Source organism: Miscanthus floridulus, chromosome 13 (assembly GCF_019320115.1).
Source record: "Miscanthus floridulus cultivar M001 chromosome 13, ASM1932011v1, whole genome shotgun sequence".
Lineage (NCBI taxonomy): Eukaryota > Viridiplantae > Streptophyta > Magnoliopsida > Poales > Poaceae > Miscanthus > Miscanthus floridulus.
In genome coordinates, this window is record NC_089592.1 from 17,999,243 (window position 1) to 18,015,354 (window position 16,112).

Genomic DNA, 16,112 nt, shown 5'->3' on the forward strand with positions numbered 1-16,112 from the left:
CAAGGGACAATGTTCACATCAGAAGAATTCAGAGATTTTGCTGCTAGTATAGGAATTAAATTACTAAATTCTTCTTCTTATTATGCTCAAGCTAATGTCTAGGTAGAGGCATCCAATCATATTTTGATTAAGTTGATTAAGAAGAAAATTGAAGAGCAACCAAGAAAATGGCACTTGACACTTAATAAAGCATTATGGGCATATAGGATGGCTTGCTATGGATCGATTAAATAATCACCTTATGAGTTAGTATATGGACATAATGCAGTTCTTCCTTGGGAGATTCAGACTGGATCAAGACGTGTTACATTGCAAATGATTTGACAGCCGAAGTCTATAAAAACCTTATGATGGATGATTTGGAGGACTTAAGTTGTCATTGACTGCGCGCTCTTGAAAATATTGAGGCCAATAAATTAAGAGTTGCAAGGCATTATTAAAAAAGGTCAAGAACAAATAGTTTTGCGAAGGAGAGTTAGTTTGGAAAGTAAGATTGCCGATTGGGTCTAAAGACAACAGGTTTGGCAAATGGTCACCTAATTGGGAAGGTCCTTATCGGATTAAATGTTGTGCGCTTGGTAATGCTTATATTTTGGAAACGCTAGAAGGGGAAGAGGAATTTGATAGAGCAATCAATGGAAAATTCCTAAAGAAGTATTATCCTAGCGTTTGGATTAATGCTTGATAGCCAATTTGTTTGGTCATCGGCTCTAATAGCCGATACCGGGAGGGTATCGCCTTTAGTTAAAAAATCAACCCTAAGGGGAAAAGCCAATACGATATGTATCGCCTATAGAGCAAAAAACACACACAAAGACAATCATATTTATATTTCAGCAGATTTGGAAATGCATTCATAAAGAAAAGTAGAAATTTTATTCATTGATAGTTTGTTCCTAGTACAAACTATTCAAAATTTTATTAATCACATCTTGGGTGAATGTAATGTCCACGATGGTCGCAGCCGCATTGTCAAAGTGCTCGATCAACTCCTCGTGTATGTCGGGGTTGTCGGCCTCGGGAAGCCTGGCTCAATGGTGCGGAGCTCGTGCCTGGTCTAGACCTATGACGTGGCCAGGGCCACTACTGTGTCGTGGCGGACACTGTGGAGGGTGATCTCCTAGGAGTGCACCGGGACATCGTGTAGGCGGTTGATGAGTAAGGGGCCACAGGCGTTGATGGCTACTGTAGCTGCGTTTGCCGCCAACCGGAGGTTTTCCAACTACATCATCAAGGCCAGCAATAACAGAAACAAAGAAATTGTCAAGACAAAGGTAGAGAAAAAAAGAATAGAGGTTTTCTTGGAATCCATCTTACCCACCACCATGGCGTTGGACTCAGCCAACCACGCTCGGGCGGCATTGGTTTCTTCCTCGGTGGCGAGGAGGGTAGCTTGAGAGGCCTCAAGGCGGATCTTGAGCTGACCGTTCTCCTGAGTTGCCTCAGAGTAACGATCCTTGGTCGCCCTCCATTCTTAGAGGAAGCATCGGGCATCGTCATCGGTTTAGGAGTTGGAGGAGTCCAATGACAAATCTTGCACAGGGATGGCGACGGATGCAACATTGGAGGGCTCTCCGGCCTTGGGAGGAAGAGGAGGAAACTTGTTGTTCTAGACCAACCTACATACATGTCAGAAGGTGATCTGTTGATAGGAGCAGGAGTCATTTGGTCCTACCTCATGCATCGGAGTCACTGGCATCTCCTCCTACAGGAGATCTTCTATCGCGTGCTTACCACGATTGTCCTCGCCTTCCATGAGTGATGTTAGATCTTAGGAGGAGAAGAGGAAACTGCTACAAGGTCTATGAAGATGGAAGGACACAAGAGAATGAGAGCAGTTGCAAATGTAGATGTGTTTGAGACTGAAGCCCTTGGCTGATATTCATAGCCACGAAGGCGAGACGGTAGATATCTTGGGATATGTAAAAGCAATCCCAATTTATGGAAGGGGAAGCGTCGCTTCACTAATACCAAGGGGGACACGATGTTGATGACTGAGAAGGAATTCAAAGGGTTTTGTGATAAAAGTTGTTTTCTGATTCAGTTAAGTCAGAGTAAAGTCAGAAATTGGAAATCGGCTCTTCTAGCCGAACCAAAAAGTACAATTATCATCAGGTTTATGTGCTATAGATACTTGAATGTAAATTACAAGTTAAGAGCATCATGAATTGCTCATAGTGCTTTCAGCTGAATAGCATCAACTTCTGCAATTTATTGTTTATCTTCTTGGCTGGTCCGGGGATGCTCTCAAGACTGCTACGAATAGCTTTGCCTTCTTTGATCTGGGTCAACATTTCTTGCTTCTTCCATTTGATAGCATTGGGGATCTAAGTCAAGTTGGACTCATGACGTTCGGTGGTGGCTTTCACACTTTCAAGTTCTTTTCAAGCTCAGCACGCCTAACTCTCAACTAATTTAGTTCTGGTTCAATTTTGGAAGAAGAATTCTTCAAATTGTCGATCAGTTGTGCTAATTCTTTGGTTTCCTGTTTCTTAGAATTCTTTTTGGCCATCAAAGCTTCATGGTCAGTTAGATTTCTTTGAGCCTTTTCACCTTAGGAGCTTGGTTTTCGATATTGCATATAGGTATCAAGGCCTCAGCAAGATTTGTGGTTAAATTATCCTTGATGGCCAAGAAGATTTTTCTCATTGGGTCTGCATCCTAGACCAAATCGGCTATATTTCCCTCGAGTATTGGCAGCATGTCTTTTAGCCAATTTTTGGTCTCATCTGATAAAGTTTCTTAGGAAAGAAATGGCTGATGAGCTAATCTCGCTTTCATCTATGTATTCTTCAAAGTTGAAGGAGTAGCTCAGAGCTGGAGAATGAAGTGCCTACATCTGAACAAAAGGAATCTTATTAGAAATGGCAAATGGGTTGACAATGAGATGAATGGTGAGGGGAATACAATACCTTTTTTGGAGGAGACTCTAGCTGAGGAGAAGGAACAACCGATGATGTGCCAACACCTTTTTCAACATTTGGTTGAATCGGCTCTAGACTTTTGATGCTAGTGTCTACAGGCATCAAGAAGTTTTTTAGTTTATATTTGTTATAGAAGGACAAGAATGAGCATATGAATTTCTTACCATCGACTGTTTGTAGAGTTGGAGAATCAATGGGTTGGGTATCAGCATCAACAGGATCATCTTCAACTATTGGGTTGTTAGACCTTTGCTCTTGTGCAGATGCTTTCTTAGGTGGTGTCTGATAAAGGAGACTGATTAGAGAAGAGTGGAGATTACATAAAATTAAAAGGATTGAGGAGATACCTTGGTAGCATAGGAGGTGAAGTAGAGAGGTTCTCATCTTTTGCTGTTTTGGGTCTATCAGAAGCATCGGTCATTTCAATTATAATCGGCTCCTTAGGGGGATTAGTCAATGAGAGGTTGGTAGATGCCAATTCAAATGCCTAGGACAACAATTTGGCACCCAAGGTAGATTGAGATGCAATTGTCGATGGCTGTAAGAAAGGGATTGAATTAAAGTTGGATATCATCTTAAGAGGGAAGATAAGTTAAGTTACCTGAGCAATTGATGATTTTGTTCTATGAAGCCTCTTCCTAGTGGTGGTTTTCTGAGTTACACCTTGGGTTGCCTTGCGTTTTGAAGGACTGATATGTGAGTATGGTTGGGGCAGCTAGAGTTTTCATCAACTTTTTTAGAGTGGGTGCAGTTGATCCCATTCTTGAGGCTGGACATGGTGGATAATGTTCTATGGGATGCCCTTTCCTGTCCACGCTTGGCGGATCAAATTCGGTATCTAGCAAAAGAATTTGTTAGATGAATTAATTGGAGAACTTGTTAGATAATCCTTTTGAAAGAAAAGTAGTAAATTACCTCACTATCAGAAGCAAATTCTTCATCCAGGGCTAACAGTTGGGATGAACTGGGCTGTAGAAGAGGTGAGAGTGTCATTCTTGCCACCAGGAATCAAACAAATTTGAGGGGAAGATAGCTCTTATCCATTCATGCAGGCAAAGAGAAGGAAGGTCTGATCCCAGTTGAAAAACTCTAGAAGCTTCCATCATCTCACTGATACCTTCTCTTGGCTTCAGAGTGTTCCTAAAGAATAGTCAAGGAGGTAGTTGGCCAAGGCCACATTGATGAGCCACAAAAGAAGGATTATAGAATTCATAAGTTGGGAGGTTATCTGGGAGAAAAGAACCAGTAGCCATTTTGCCACGGCCATGGCAAAATTCGGCTAGCAATATACAGGGTTTGATAATACACTAAAAATTACAGCAGCTATTTCATCTGAGCAACCTGATTCAAACCAAAATTTGACTGGCAGAACTAGTTCATTGTCTTCATCCTCATCATAAGGCAACCAAGTCAGGATGTTTGCATCGAACCCTTTGAAAATTTTCTTGAAAAGGTGGCCTATATCAACAACAATAGCTATGGCTGATGCAGCTTCACCATAATTCATACATTGTCGAGTTCTTCCTTCTTTTTCTTTATATTCATCAGCAAAGTTAGAAGAAGGGAAGCTCAGATTTCTGAGATTGGGTCTTACAATCTTATGCATATACAGATTCAGCCACAATTGTATTAACCACCAATGGCCACTGATGGTATGCACTGGTTCATTTTTCAGTAATTGAACAATACCTTAGTGCATCAGGTGATAAGCAGACCCCAACAGATATTTTTCGAGGGGGATTTCATTGTCGGCTGCTAGATGTTCTGCCATATATTTATGATTATAAGTTGGTCCACAAGATGACCCACAAAAGATGAATTTTTCCAGCCACATGTTCAGGAAAGCTACATGCTCTCTTTCATCAACAATCGATCCATCCCCAATATGGTTTAGAATATAGCTTGTCCATCATGTGCAATCTAATATTTTAGCTAATTTCTTAGACCCAGCACTTAGGAAATCATAGGGTTGCATTGATCCTATTATTCTAAGGCTAGTCAACATGTAAATATCAGCCAAAGTGAGGGTCATTAGACCATGACCGAAAACAAAAGTATTCAAAGTGTTGGACCAAAAGTAAGATGCAGAAAACTAGAGTTATTCCTCTCCATTCAAGACAGTGAGAGTGTCAGGCATTGATTCAAGTCATAAATTTTCCAATCTCCAGTCTTTTTCTCTGATAACCTATGGAACCAATCCCTCCATCCCTTAGGCATTTTGGACCAGTTTTTAAAGGGAGTTTTGGTGTTCCAATAAGACAAATCTACTATAGATTATTTGAAGTTGATTCGGTTGGTTTCTTGATTGATGAAATCGGATGGATCAGGGTCACCCATGGGTCTAAGATAATAGGCATTAGGAACAATAGCCGATGGATCAGAATTTCGTTCCTCATTTCCTAGAAACCAGTTGGGATGAATTTAAGAAAAAGGAAAATACAGAATAGCGGTTGATACTTGAAAGACAGAAGTTTAAAGGCATACCTCAGGAACGTGGTCGCTGGTTGCCATTGTAGCCAAAGTGGATCTGAATCTGAGGACGGTTACTTGAACGACATTTTGGTAGAATAGAGGATTTGCTAGGGTTAAGGCTTTGGCGGTGGTGGCTTTGACTGTTGAAGTTTGCTCGAGAAAGAAGGTGAAAGTAAGCAGGTCGAGCAAACTAGAAATGATACTGTTGGGGTATTATATAGAATTTGGCCTGAGAGATCAGGAGCCATCCATTTATTTTGGAATGAGCGGTTGCAACACGGTGAACAGATAAATAGGAATTTTGAAATAAAATTATTTTTATCCCAAAATTAGGGGGCATGTGTTTACACCAAGATTTGGGAAGAAGAACGCGGGAACTTGAAGCTTCCAGGATTGTGTCATCAAGTAATCGATTAGATGTGAATCGGTATCAGCTGATTTAGATGTGATATTAGAATCAGCTATTTTATGGATGAGGTCAACAGCCGGCGTCAATGGGCTATGCTTGAGTAGCACCAGGAAGATGTGTCAAACTCTACAAATAAGAAAAAATGGGGTACAGGTTATTATTAAGTTAGAGAGTTTTCTTTTATTCCAAGAATTGTAATGAGTCGTATTTGAGTATGATTCATGTTTAGGTTCCGGGTATAAATCTTAGACCCTAGTTATTATAAAAAAGGAAACATTCAATCAATACAATCTTTCTGGCTTTCGTCATCGTATTAGGAGTAGGAGTACTGTAGATCTCGATGAATTTTTCAGCAAACAGGGCTGCATTGATTGATTAACCTCCAGCTTGCTTGTGAGTTTCCTCATGACTTGTATTGTGCTTGTAAAGCTACATCAACTGATTGATCTTTTATGAGCCATAATATAAGTTAGTTATCGATCTGTATCGTAGTTTATAAGGCTACATCAGCCGATTGATATCTTACGAATCATAATATAGATCAAAGTTATCGATCTTGTGTTAAATAACTTGTTGTTTAATATAATATCACCAGTTATCGAATCTGCTAAGATTAGTAAGATTTTCCTTACTGTTTTTTGGTTGATTCACCAGTTATCGATGTTGCTATAATTAATGTTTTATTAATTATAACAAAATCACCCGATTGAGATAGAGATAGATCAGCATCATATCATTTTAATTGGTCGTCCATTGATCTGGTCACGTTTCAAATCTTATAATTGATGACTTAATTTCGCTAAATCGGTTGTTTTATCTCTATTCCAATCAAACATAGTATGTATCCAAAGACATGTTTTAATCTTGAATAAACTCACTAGTTAATAAGATCTAATCTAATGACACTACCATAGCTGCATCGATCCGGTCGAACCTTACTGGTAAGACTTTAGATTAGAAATTATCGATTAGTGATCTTGTTCATGATCAAGATATGTACTCTGTTTGTTTGCTATGACAACATCGGTTATTTTAGCTGATTTGTCTATACTCTCACGTATATAGCATGTTTTCACGAATCTGTCAACATATAGATGGTTTTATAGATTCTTTGGCTTTAGTTTGTTATCATTATCATAGCTGCATCGATCTGATCGAACCTCACTGTTGATTATAATAGATTAGACTCAAAACTGTTTGTAGATTCATTTATATTAGATAGTTGATTTGTTCGCATGTTATTTTGTTTTCATGAAACTTATCGGCTAAACGCTTTTATATCGATCATGTTCCATTTAGCCGATGATGCTTTCTGATGTTCCATGAGCATCAGTTATTTTGATTCGTATCATTATCGTTTAATATTAGCCGATAATCCTTGATTTAAAGATCTTCATTTCATGGACACGCTGGATATCGACTATTTAGTCGATAGCCTCATTGAATCGATTATCTAGCCATACATTTAGAACTGTTTGGTGCAATACCAACATGTTCCACCTTAAATTACTGATAAGATTTTTTCTCCTTGTTAATTACAAATCAAATTGACTGGCACGTCGTTGGGTTTCCAGAATCGGCTGGTTCTGTGTTGAAGTCAAGCAGATCTCTAGCCTCGTTCCACTCAGATCTTCCGGCTTGCTGTGTGTTTATCATATCGCCACATTTTTGTGTCAACATCTTTACATTACATATTTAAGCTTTTTGCATTATGCTTGTTTTGCATGACCTTTAGCTTTCCTTGATTAGCATAGGCTAGTCGATAGGATTGACTCTAAATTACAAAATTAAACTCTTTGTGGGTTAGTTAAAAGTAGGCCCCACTAGAAAAATCTAAGATACACGTAATGTTAAGTGTTGGTGTTAGCTTCAATAGTTTTTTTTATAAACTAGTGAAATTTGAGAAAGTTTAATTCAATCTAAATCTAATTAAAACAGCACTCCCTCCGTTCCAAAAAAAAAACTGACAAGATTCAAAGCTAGAATAACCGTTTTTTTATATTGAGGGACTACTTTATTTTGGACGGAGTTAGGCTGCGCTTAGTTCGCGAAATTTAGGAATTTTGCTACTGTAGCACTTTCGTTTTTATTTGACAATTAGTATTCAATCATGGACTAATTAGGCTCAAAACGTTCGTCTCGTGATTTCCAACCAAACTGTGCAATTAAATTTTTTTTGTCTATATTTAATACTTCATACATGTATCGCAAGATTTAATGTGACGGCTACTATAGCACTTTTTAGGAAAGTTTTCACGAGCTAAACAAAGCCTTACTAGAGTTTTACTACTAGTGTTCTTGGCGTACAAGAGATGGTACTCGTGGTATATGTCAGACAGGAGCAGCGAGAGTTCGGGGCGTGCAGTACGTACTGTACACAACTAAACGCTGCACCTGTGTACACTGCTTGACAAGCGACAGCGAGGAAGACTGCGCCACCATCTCGTCGTATTCCGCCGCTGACCGGCCGGACCGGACGAAACGCAACTCTGGGACTGGGAGGGCGAGCGAGAGAGACTGCTGACAGCTGCGCATGCTCGGATCGGAGCGCGATCAGACGATCAGGTGGCATGCACTGATGCTGGCATGCAGATATACTAAGGCCTCATTTAGTTCTAAAAAGTTTTTCTAAAAAGTACTACAGTGTCTATCACATTAAATCTTACGATATGTGTATGGAGTATTAAACGTAGACGAAAAAAATTAATTACACAGTTTGATTGGAAATCACGGGACAAACATTTTGAGCCTAATTAATCCATGATTGAATACTAATTGTTAAATAAAAACAAAAGTGCTACAATATCCAAATTCCCAAATTTCATCCAACTAAACACAGTCCAATTCTGGATAGTTCAGAATGTTTTCCGGTACGACATGCATGCTTTATTATTATTATTATTATTATTATTATTATTATTATTATTATTATTATTATTATTATTATTATTATTATTATTATATACTCCATACAACTTATACAAGCAATACATACTGTACAAGAGGTTTGATCTGATCGGACATCATAGAGTAGTATATATCCCTGTGGCATTCTACAGTTGGTCTGAACGGCAACAATGACTCCTAGATGCATTTTCAGACAACAAGGCCTCGTTTAGATGCTGAAAAAATTTCAACTCGATCAATAGTATCATTTCGTCTTATTTAATAAATATTGTTCAATCGTGAATCAATTAGGCTCAAAAGATTCATCTCGTGATTTCCAATTAAACTGTGTAATTAGTTATTTTTTTTACCTACATTTAATACTCCATGCAAGCGGCTAAAAATTGATGTGATGGAGAGAGAGTGAAAAAACTTAGAATTTTGGTGGCATCTAAACAAGTACGTATAAATGCCAACTGCTCTGTCCATCAAATTGAATGTAGCCACGTTTAGTTCCAAAAAATTTTTCTAAAAAATACTACAGTAGCTATCACATCAAATCTTGCAATACGTGCATGAAGCATTAAATGTAGACGAAAAAAACTAATTACACAGTTTAGTTGAAAAATCATGAGACAAACATTTTGAGCCTAATTAGTCTATGATTAAACACTAATTGTCAACTTAAAAACAAAAGTACTACAGTAGCCAAATTTTCAAAATACAGCCTGAGCTACGATCGTTGTACAGGGAGCGTTGAATCGGTGTTGACCCCAGCACGGTCCTCCATCAGTCCATCTCCTTTTGGGCGCCGGCTTCACCTCTGACCGTACGTCGTTGCTGTCTGTCGTACTCCCTCCGCTGCGCGAGTGGAGAGAGAGAGAGAGAGAGTAAATGATCACAGCAATCAAGGGGCGCAGCGCAGACCAGACCAGGGGAGAGGAATCTCAAGCTCTGCGTTGCATGGGGAAGGAGCAGAGAGAGACACAGCGACCACTGCAGTCGACGGCACCACACCACAGCAAGCAGGGAGACGACGACGAGAGAGAAACACGAGGCGAGGATGATGTGTCACCTCACCTCAGCGTAGGGCCGCCGTGAACAGTGCAGCTCTGACCCTCTTTCCCCGCTCCTATAGTCCGGGGCCTCTGCCCCTCTCTGCTCCCAGCAGAGAGTCCCAACTGCCCCCTGTACGGCTACATGAATGAGACCCTCCCACTCCCATGCAACGTACAGTACTGGTGGCAGCGCGCTAAGCCACACTGTAGCCGTGTAGGGGTAGGACACTGGGAGTAGGACAAGGGAGCATGTACATAGAGCTAGGAGCTAGAATTTGCACTACTGGAGTACGTATGTACATCATGAGGTAATCATTCTCAAATTATTGAGAGAATAGTTGGACACTCACGACTCACCTTATGTAGAAAAAAATAGCAAGCTATGTGATGGCAAACTTCAATTTGATTGCCTAGAATTCTACTCTAACTCACATGTTTCTCTAAGTTCAACATAGGGCCTCTTTGGCAGGGCTCTGGCGGCTCTGGCTCCCGCCCCTGTTCACATGTCGGCCGCCCATGGGCCAACAGGGGGCTACTGTTCACCGGAGCCATTTTTCTCTCTCCTCCTTTCCTCTCTCACAGACACCGCCGGAGTCGGAGAAGCTCGTTTTTCGGGCTCCGGCTCCCCCTGGCACCTATCGGCCCGTGGGCGGCCGACAGGTGCGGGAGCCGGAGCCGCCGGAGCCCGGCTAAAGAGGCCCATAACTTTAACGATTTTTTAGGTTTGCCATAAATTTAAGGGGATGACTTGGACCGATCATATGGACACCATATGTCATGACTGTTGTCCTTGATGATCAAAGTGAGAAAGTGGAGACATTGATAATACAAAGTACAAAGTGGTTTTGTATGGCGAAGGTGGTCGATATCCATCATTAGGGGCATGAAAAACCCTAAGAGCCCAATCAAAATGTATCATTGTACGTGACCACATTAAGTATTGTCACTGCAAAATACACATTAGTCATAATGATTATGTTGTCATTAATCGTCAAAACTGAATTGGAGACCTATATGCTTTCAATGTGAGTATTCAAATTTGTTTCCTTCAGTCCAAAACGGCCCAAATCTTGTAGTATATTGTGGTTTGCAATCATTTATTTTTGAGTTTTCATTTCCCCTTGTTTCTGGGATTTCTACTATTCCAAACGGGGCCTTGATGTAAGATTCTTTTAATTGGAATGCCCTTTCGAAATGAATGATCAGTAATTGAGATAGGAGGTACACTAGAAGTACCAGAATAGCGCTTAATATTTATACTAAACCAAGTCTTAAAAAACTTGCTGTCTTAAAACGTTGTGAACTATAAAGAAACCTCTGCCACATTACGGGCCCCTTTGGATTGCAGGAATTTTATAGAAATTTGTGCATGAACTTTACATTGATCAGTTCATTTTCATAGGAAAATGTAAGAAATAGAAAATTTTTCCCTGTTCCAAAGGGGGACTAAAATTTAAACTGAATCATAGGGATGGAAGAACATTTGAACGGATAACCGGATAGACTGCCAATGTACCTTCTACACTTAAGAAAAATTTAGGGTTCCCTTATTAATTAAATATTAAACTAAATCATAGGGCTGAACAAACATCTGAAGTGCTAAATAAACCTGACAAGGATACATAGATGATGATAAGAAGCATCCATGCCTAACTGTTGTATGTTGCAGCACAAATTAAAAGAAAATGCCGAAGAAAAAAAATGGGCCAACAATGAACGAAAAAAAATAGCGCCCCAACTAAGTGCCCTTCTGCTTCTAAAAAAACTAAGTGCCCTTCCCGGTCATAACAAAAACCAACACAGAAAACGGCCCAAATAGCAGTGCCGAACGAAGCGCTTCAGCATTAACCAAACAGCACGAATTAGGAATAATCCCATCCGTGTATAGATCTGCTTGAAAGCATACACAGTATATTTAGAGAGATGAGGAGTTGTTTGGGTTTAGAAAGCCATGCCATGGAAGTTTTTTTTTTTTACAAGAACTTGCTCATTATTACAAATTGCCTGCAATCAATCGCAATCTCCAAATGCCAACGGAAGGCACAAGCCCAGTAGTTGCGAAATGGAATATCGTGGGCTCGCGAAGGTCTGGAGGGGAAGGCTGCAACGATAGCCCATGTGGGGAGATGTGGATTGGTGCGGGCTGCGGAGCAGATTTCCGTTGCTGGGCCGGTCTCGCACGTGCACGTGCACACGCATGGAACGGGATCTCCTTCTCGGGCTGCAGCCGACTCTCACAGTCACAGACAGGCTCACGCTGAGAAGGAAACGGACGCCGTGGCCCAGAGTCGTGTTCGTGCTTGTGTCCCGGCCCGCGCACTAGCTCCACCAGAGAAACTATGCATGTTGCAATCACGATTGGATAAGGCAGAAGTCATAGAAATTGTAGTGCCTAAGATGAATGAATGCATTTAAGAGTGGTGAACAACTGCAACGATAACAAAAAAATAATGTGCGTGACATGAAAATAAGGAAAGAATTGTGAAAAAAAAACTTTGCTGTATGTTTCAGATGTTTGCTATCAAGTAAGTCCATTATAAACAAAATATGTAAAGACATATAACTGAGCTTGTGCATCAGCCCATAAAACAGTTTACAGAAAAACCTAGAGTTTATGCAGAAGTTTCAGTGCACAACCCAGAGGTGAAGCTACAGAGTAACACCCTCCCACAGAGTGTTAGTATTCCAGGGACATTTGTTTTACTTTTTGACCGGTGTGTGTGTGAACCTATGTATGCAAAGGTTAGTCTTCTATTCATCATCACGAAAAGAGACTATAGGTAAGTTCACAGCTTAAGGCTCACCATTGAATGTATAAGTAGGGAGATCATTCACAGAAACAACTGACAATGTCATACAGTTGCGCCCTACAAAAATAAAATAATTTGAGTCAGCGGGGAAAAAAAACAATTTCCAGGTGTGGCATAAGAAAGCAAACTGAAGTATTTATAGAAATTTCGGCTAAGGTACAGGCCATTGCCTATTGGTCATTGGAAATGGTAAAGGAAATGTTGAGGGCAGCTTGTGGTGCTGCCCAAATAGGTGGTCTTTATTATTATGCCGACTAACTGTAGATGGAATGTAGATGGAATATAGTGAGGTCAGGTAGCTTCTTTGCTGCACATAGCGGGGCTCAATGCAATGTCTGAAACATAAAACAGGAAAGAAATCACCTTATAAGAAACATGCTTGTGCATCATTCAAAGATGGTTTACCCATAATCTGTAAATTTGTAGAGAGGGGACATGATGTACCTGGTTTGGAATGGCTGACTGAGCACGTGTTCAGGGATGGCGTGGCTGCATGTAAAAATAGAAACAAATGGGTTTTGTAAATTTAGTCGAAGTTTAGTAAATCCTTAAATAAAAAACAGGGGCAATTGCTAGCTGACATGAGCAATAATGTAGGAAAGGAATTCAAATGGAATCTTAGCTGCATAGGCACATGAACCATAGTCAGCGGAAGCAAAGAACCACCTGAGTAACCATGAATGTTCAGTACCGCATCAATAAATAAAATTAACTAATGAATCTATATTACGTCAAATTCCGAAAACCTTGCTCTGCAGACATAGCGATGTGACCATAGCAGAGCATGGCAACATGATGCAGCCGCAGGCTGGGATCGGTGATGTCTCGCAAGCCGCATTATTCTGTGGAGGCGTATTTCGCAAAGTTCGTTCAGTATCAAAGTGGCATTGGCTGGTTCAAGCAGTAGAAGGTAATCATGGAAAATTTGAGCCATCCTTTCCTGCAACCAATAGGGCAGCAGTTGCCTGTTTTATGTCGAACCAAATTATCTAGCAAATTGAATGCATCCGAACTACGAAGGAAGAGACAAGGAGACATCCCGATCTTACCATCTGGAGCAGGGCAGCTCCCATCGGCGCGCGTGCGGCCCCTCTAGGTGCAGCCACCGAGGCGCTGCTGCGCTCCCATCGGCGCTGGTGCGGGCCGACCGCCAGGGGAGAGCAAGAGGGGAGAGGTGGATTCGGCGCCGCTGCCCATGTACGGAGACGAAGAATAGGGCGATCCACCGAACGAAGTCGCTGACGGGTGAGAGGAAGAGGCAACGGGCGGCCGCCGCCCGAGGCGGGCGCCGAGCCTGCCGCTCGCGAGGGAGACGAAGGGCCGGGGAACTCCTGGACGCGTGGCCTCGTGGGGGAGGGGGCGCGGACGGCGGCTGGAAGCGCGGCCATGCCGGGGGCGGCGCCGGAGGCAGGGGCGTCGCTCGGCAATGGCCGGGGGTTGGGGAATGAGGGAGAGGAGGGAGAGAATGAGCAGATATTTTGTGGGCCTTGCTGCGGAGCGGGTCTGGGAGGGCACGCGAGGTTTCTGGAAGGGCTGGAGACCGCGCCGTCGGCTCCGTTGGTTCCATCGACGCACATGGAAAGCTCATCGCTAGTCGCTGCTAGCAAGAAAAGGCGAAGGGCGAAGGAGCTCCGCCGCTCCGGGCCGGGCATGTCGCCTGCTTGTTTCATGCATGGTGGTAGTAAACCTTAGCTTGCATGTGTCACATACCGTAGTATTGGGCCTTTATGTGCTTCCTTTCTGTTTTTGCGTTTCTAGTATTCAGGCTAGTAAGTCGGCAGTTGGGCCGCGTGGTTGTATCGGGCTTAGCCTATGAACTTGTAAGCCTTATACTTGCTGTGTGAAAGAATAGGTGGATAGGGAAATCTCTCGCAACTAAAAAAGACTAAAAAATAAACATCGTTTTGGTGCGATAATCGGTTCGTCCGTCTGTATACCTGGGCATCGGGCCGGCCCGGCCCGGCACGGCACGGTCACGGCACAATGACTATCGGGCCAAGGAGGCACGCCGTGCCCTGCGGGCCGTGCCTCATCGGCCTGCGGGCCTGGCCTTCGGCCTAGGCACGGGCCTGTGGGCCATTTTTTGTGCCGTGCTGGCCCGTGAGGCACGGCAAAAATAGCAGGCCGTGCCAGCTCACAGCCCGTTAAATCTAAAACACCTCCAAATAAACATCTCAACCCATTTAAATATCAAAAAGAGCTGTTTTGTGCAATACTGCCTCATTAAAAACCTACCTAGGTAAAACTCATCCTTGTGAGAAACCCTAGGCAGGAAAAAAGAGTGCAGCCAGCTCCAAATGTCTTAATCTTACATAGTTATTACAAACCATTGTTCAAATGTTCAAATGAAAACTAAGCAAGTGAGGGACACATCCACTCTCAACTCACACAAAAGTATTCCAACACTCTCAGCCAACCAATGCCACTCTCAGCCACCAGATGCATCATCTTCACCTTCTGGTTCATCTAGGAACAGATTCTCGAATGCATCTTCAATTTCCTTGGTATCAACAGCTTCATGTTGTTCCCTCTTCTCTCCTGGCTCCCAGTCCTTCAACAAGGTCAGCATCTCAACATGTTCTGGTTTCAAGCTCCTGCGCCGTTCTTCTAGGATCCTCCCTGCTAAGCTGAAACAAGACTCTGAAGAACAAGTGGAAATAGGAACTGACATGATATCTCTGGCCATAATAGCCAGGATGGACTAGGTTAGTTTGTGGTCCTTCCACCACAGAAGAATGTCAAAACCATCCTCATAAGCAGTTATGCAGTCGCTGTCCAAATAGCTTGAAAGTTTAAAAGCAGTAGAGTGAGAAGAAGAACAGGCAGTGCCACTAGAAGGACTAGGCAGACTTGATCCTCCAAAAATTACCCCTCAAGCCTGTTTTCTTTTACCAGTGGGTGGGGTAGGACCAGCAACCCTTTGTGATCTGGTTGCACCAAACTTTCTCAAATATTTCTCAAACATTTTATGCAACTCGGTTTTCAAATCAGCACAGTAAGTAGTGTAATCAGTACCAGTATATTCAGTAAGTAAATGGAGGACCATTTGCATACCTCTGAGCTTAGCTCTAGGGTCAAGAATGAATGCAAATGAGTATAAGAGAGGAATGTCCTTCCAATACTTAAGAAATTTATGCTGCATAGGGTACACAAAGGGTCTAAGATTAACATCCCTTTCACATACATGCAAATGGGTTGCAATCTCCAGAACATGGTGTAGCACAAGAGGACTGGTAGGGTAATAAACACCAGTGTAACAGTAGAGTCATAAAATACTTTCAGGAACTCCAATATTTTCCCAGCCACGTGCCAATGGGCTGGAGACAATAGTGCAGAACCATAATTTGAATTTATGAACACAGAAAATACTTCATTGTAAGGAACCAAGTGTTTTAGCATAAGATAAGTAGCATTCCATCTAACATCCATGTCTAAGCCAAATTTTCTAGGTCTCATACCTTTAGCTTCACAGTAGTTTCTGAACATAGCAATTCTTTGATTAGAGGAGTTCAAGAAATTAATTACAGTTCTAAAATCCTCTATATAAGGTTTG

The 16,112-nt window shown here is 41.9% G+C and overlaps 1 protein-coding gene across 6 annotated transcripts; it reads right to left on the reverse strand.

Moving 5' to 3' along the window:
* Window positions 1-11,445: 11,445 nt before the first annotated feature.
* Window positions 11,446-14,203, reverse strand: LOC136501197 (uncharacterized). Of its 6 annotated transcripts, XM_066496698.1 has the most exons (7): window positions 13,609-14,203; window positions 13,306-13,499; window positions 13,141-13,225; window positions 13,004-13,048; window positions 12,730-12,894; window positions 12,554-12,616; window positions 12,106-12,477 (listed from the first exon to the last, which is right to left on the reverse strand). In XM_066496698.1, the coding sequence occupies exons 2-6, from the start codon at window positions 13,343-13,345 to the stop codon at window positions 12,577-12,579; spliced, it is 375 nt and encodes a 124-aa protein (XP_066352795.1). In that variant the 5' UTR covers window positions 13,346-13,499; window positions 13,609-14,203; the 3' UTR covers window positions 12,106-12,477; window positions 12,554-12,576. The 6 variants fall into 6 exon arrangements, with proteins under 6 accessions (XP_066352792.1, XP_066352793.1, XP_066352791.1 ...); XM_066496695.1 differs by lacking the exons at window positions 12,106-12,477; window positions 13,141-13,225 and adding an exon at window positions 11,446-12,068; XM_066496694.1 differs by lacking the exons at window positions 12,106-12,477; window positions 13,141-13,225 and adding an exon at window positions 11,451-12,086.
* Window positions 14,204-16,112: the final 1,909 nt, after the last annotated feature.

Coding starts and splice junctions, on each gene's coding strand:
- LOC136501197 (XM_066496695.1), bottom strand. CDS start 14,136: ATGTGCGTCGATGGAACCAACGGAGCCGACGGCGCGGTCTCCAGCCCT. Junction 13,049..13,305: donor CGCTATGTCTGCAGAGCAAG/GTTTTCGGAATT, acceptor TTTTACATGCAG/CCACGCCATCCCTGAACACG. Junction 12,617..12,729: donor CCATTTCCAATGACCAATAG/GCAATGGCCTGT, acceptor TTATTTTTGTAG/GGCGCAACTGTATGACATTG.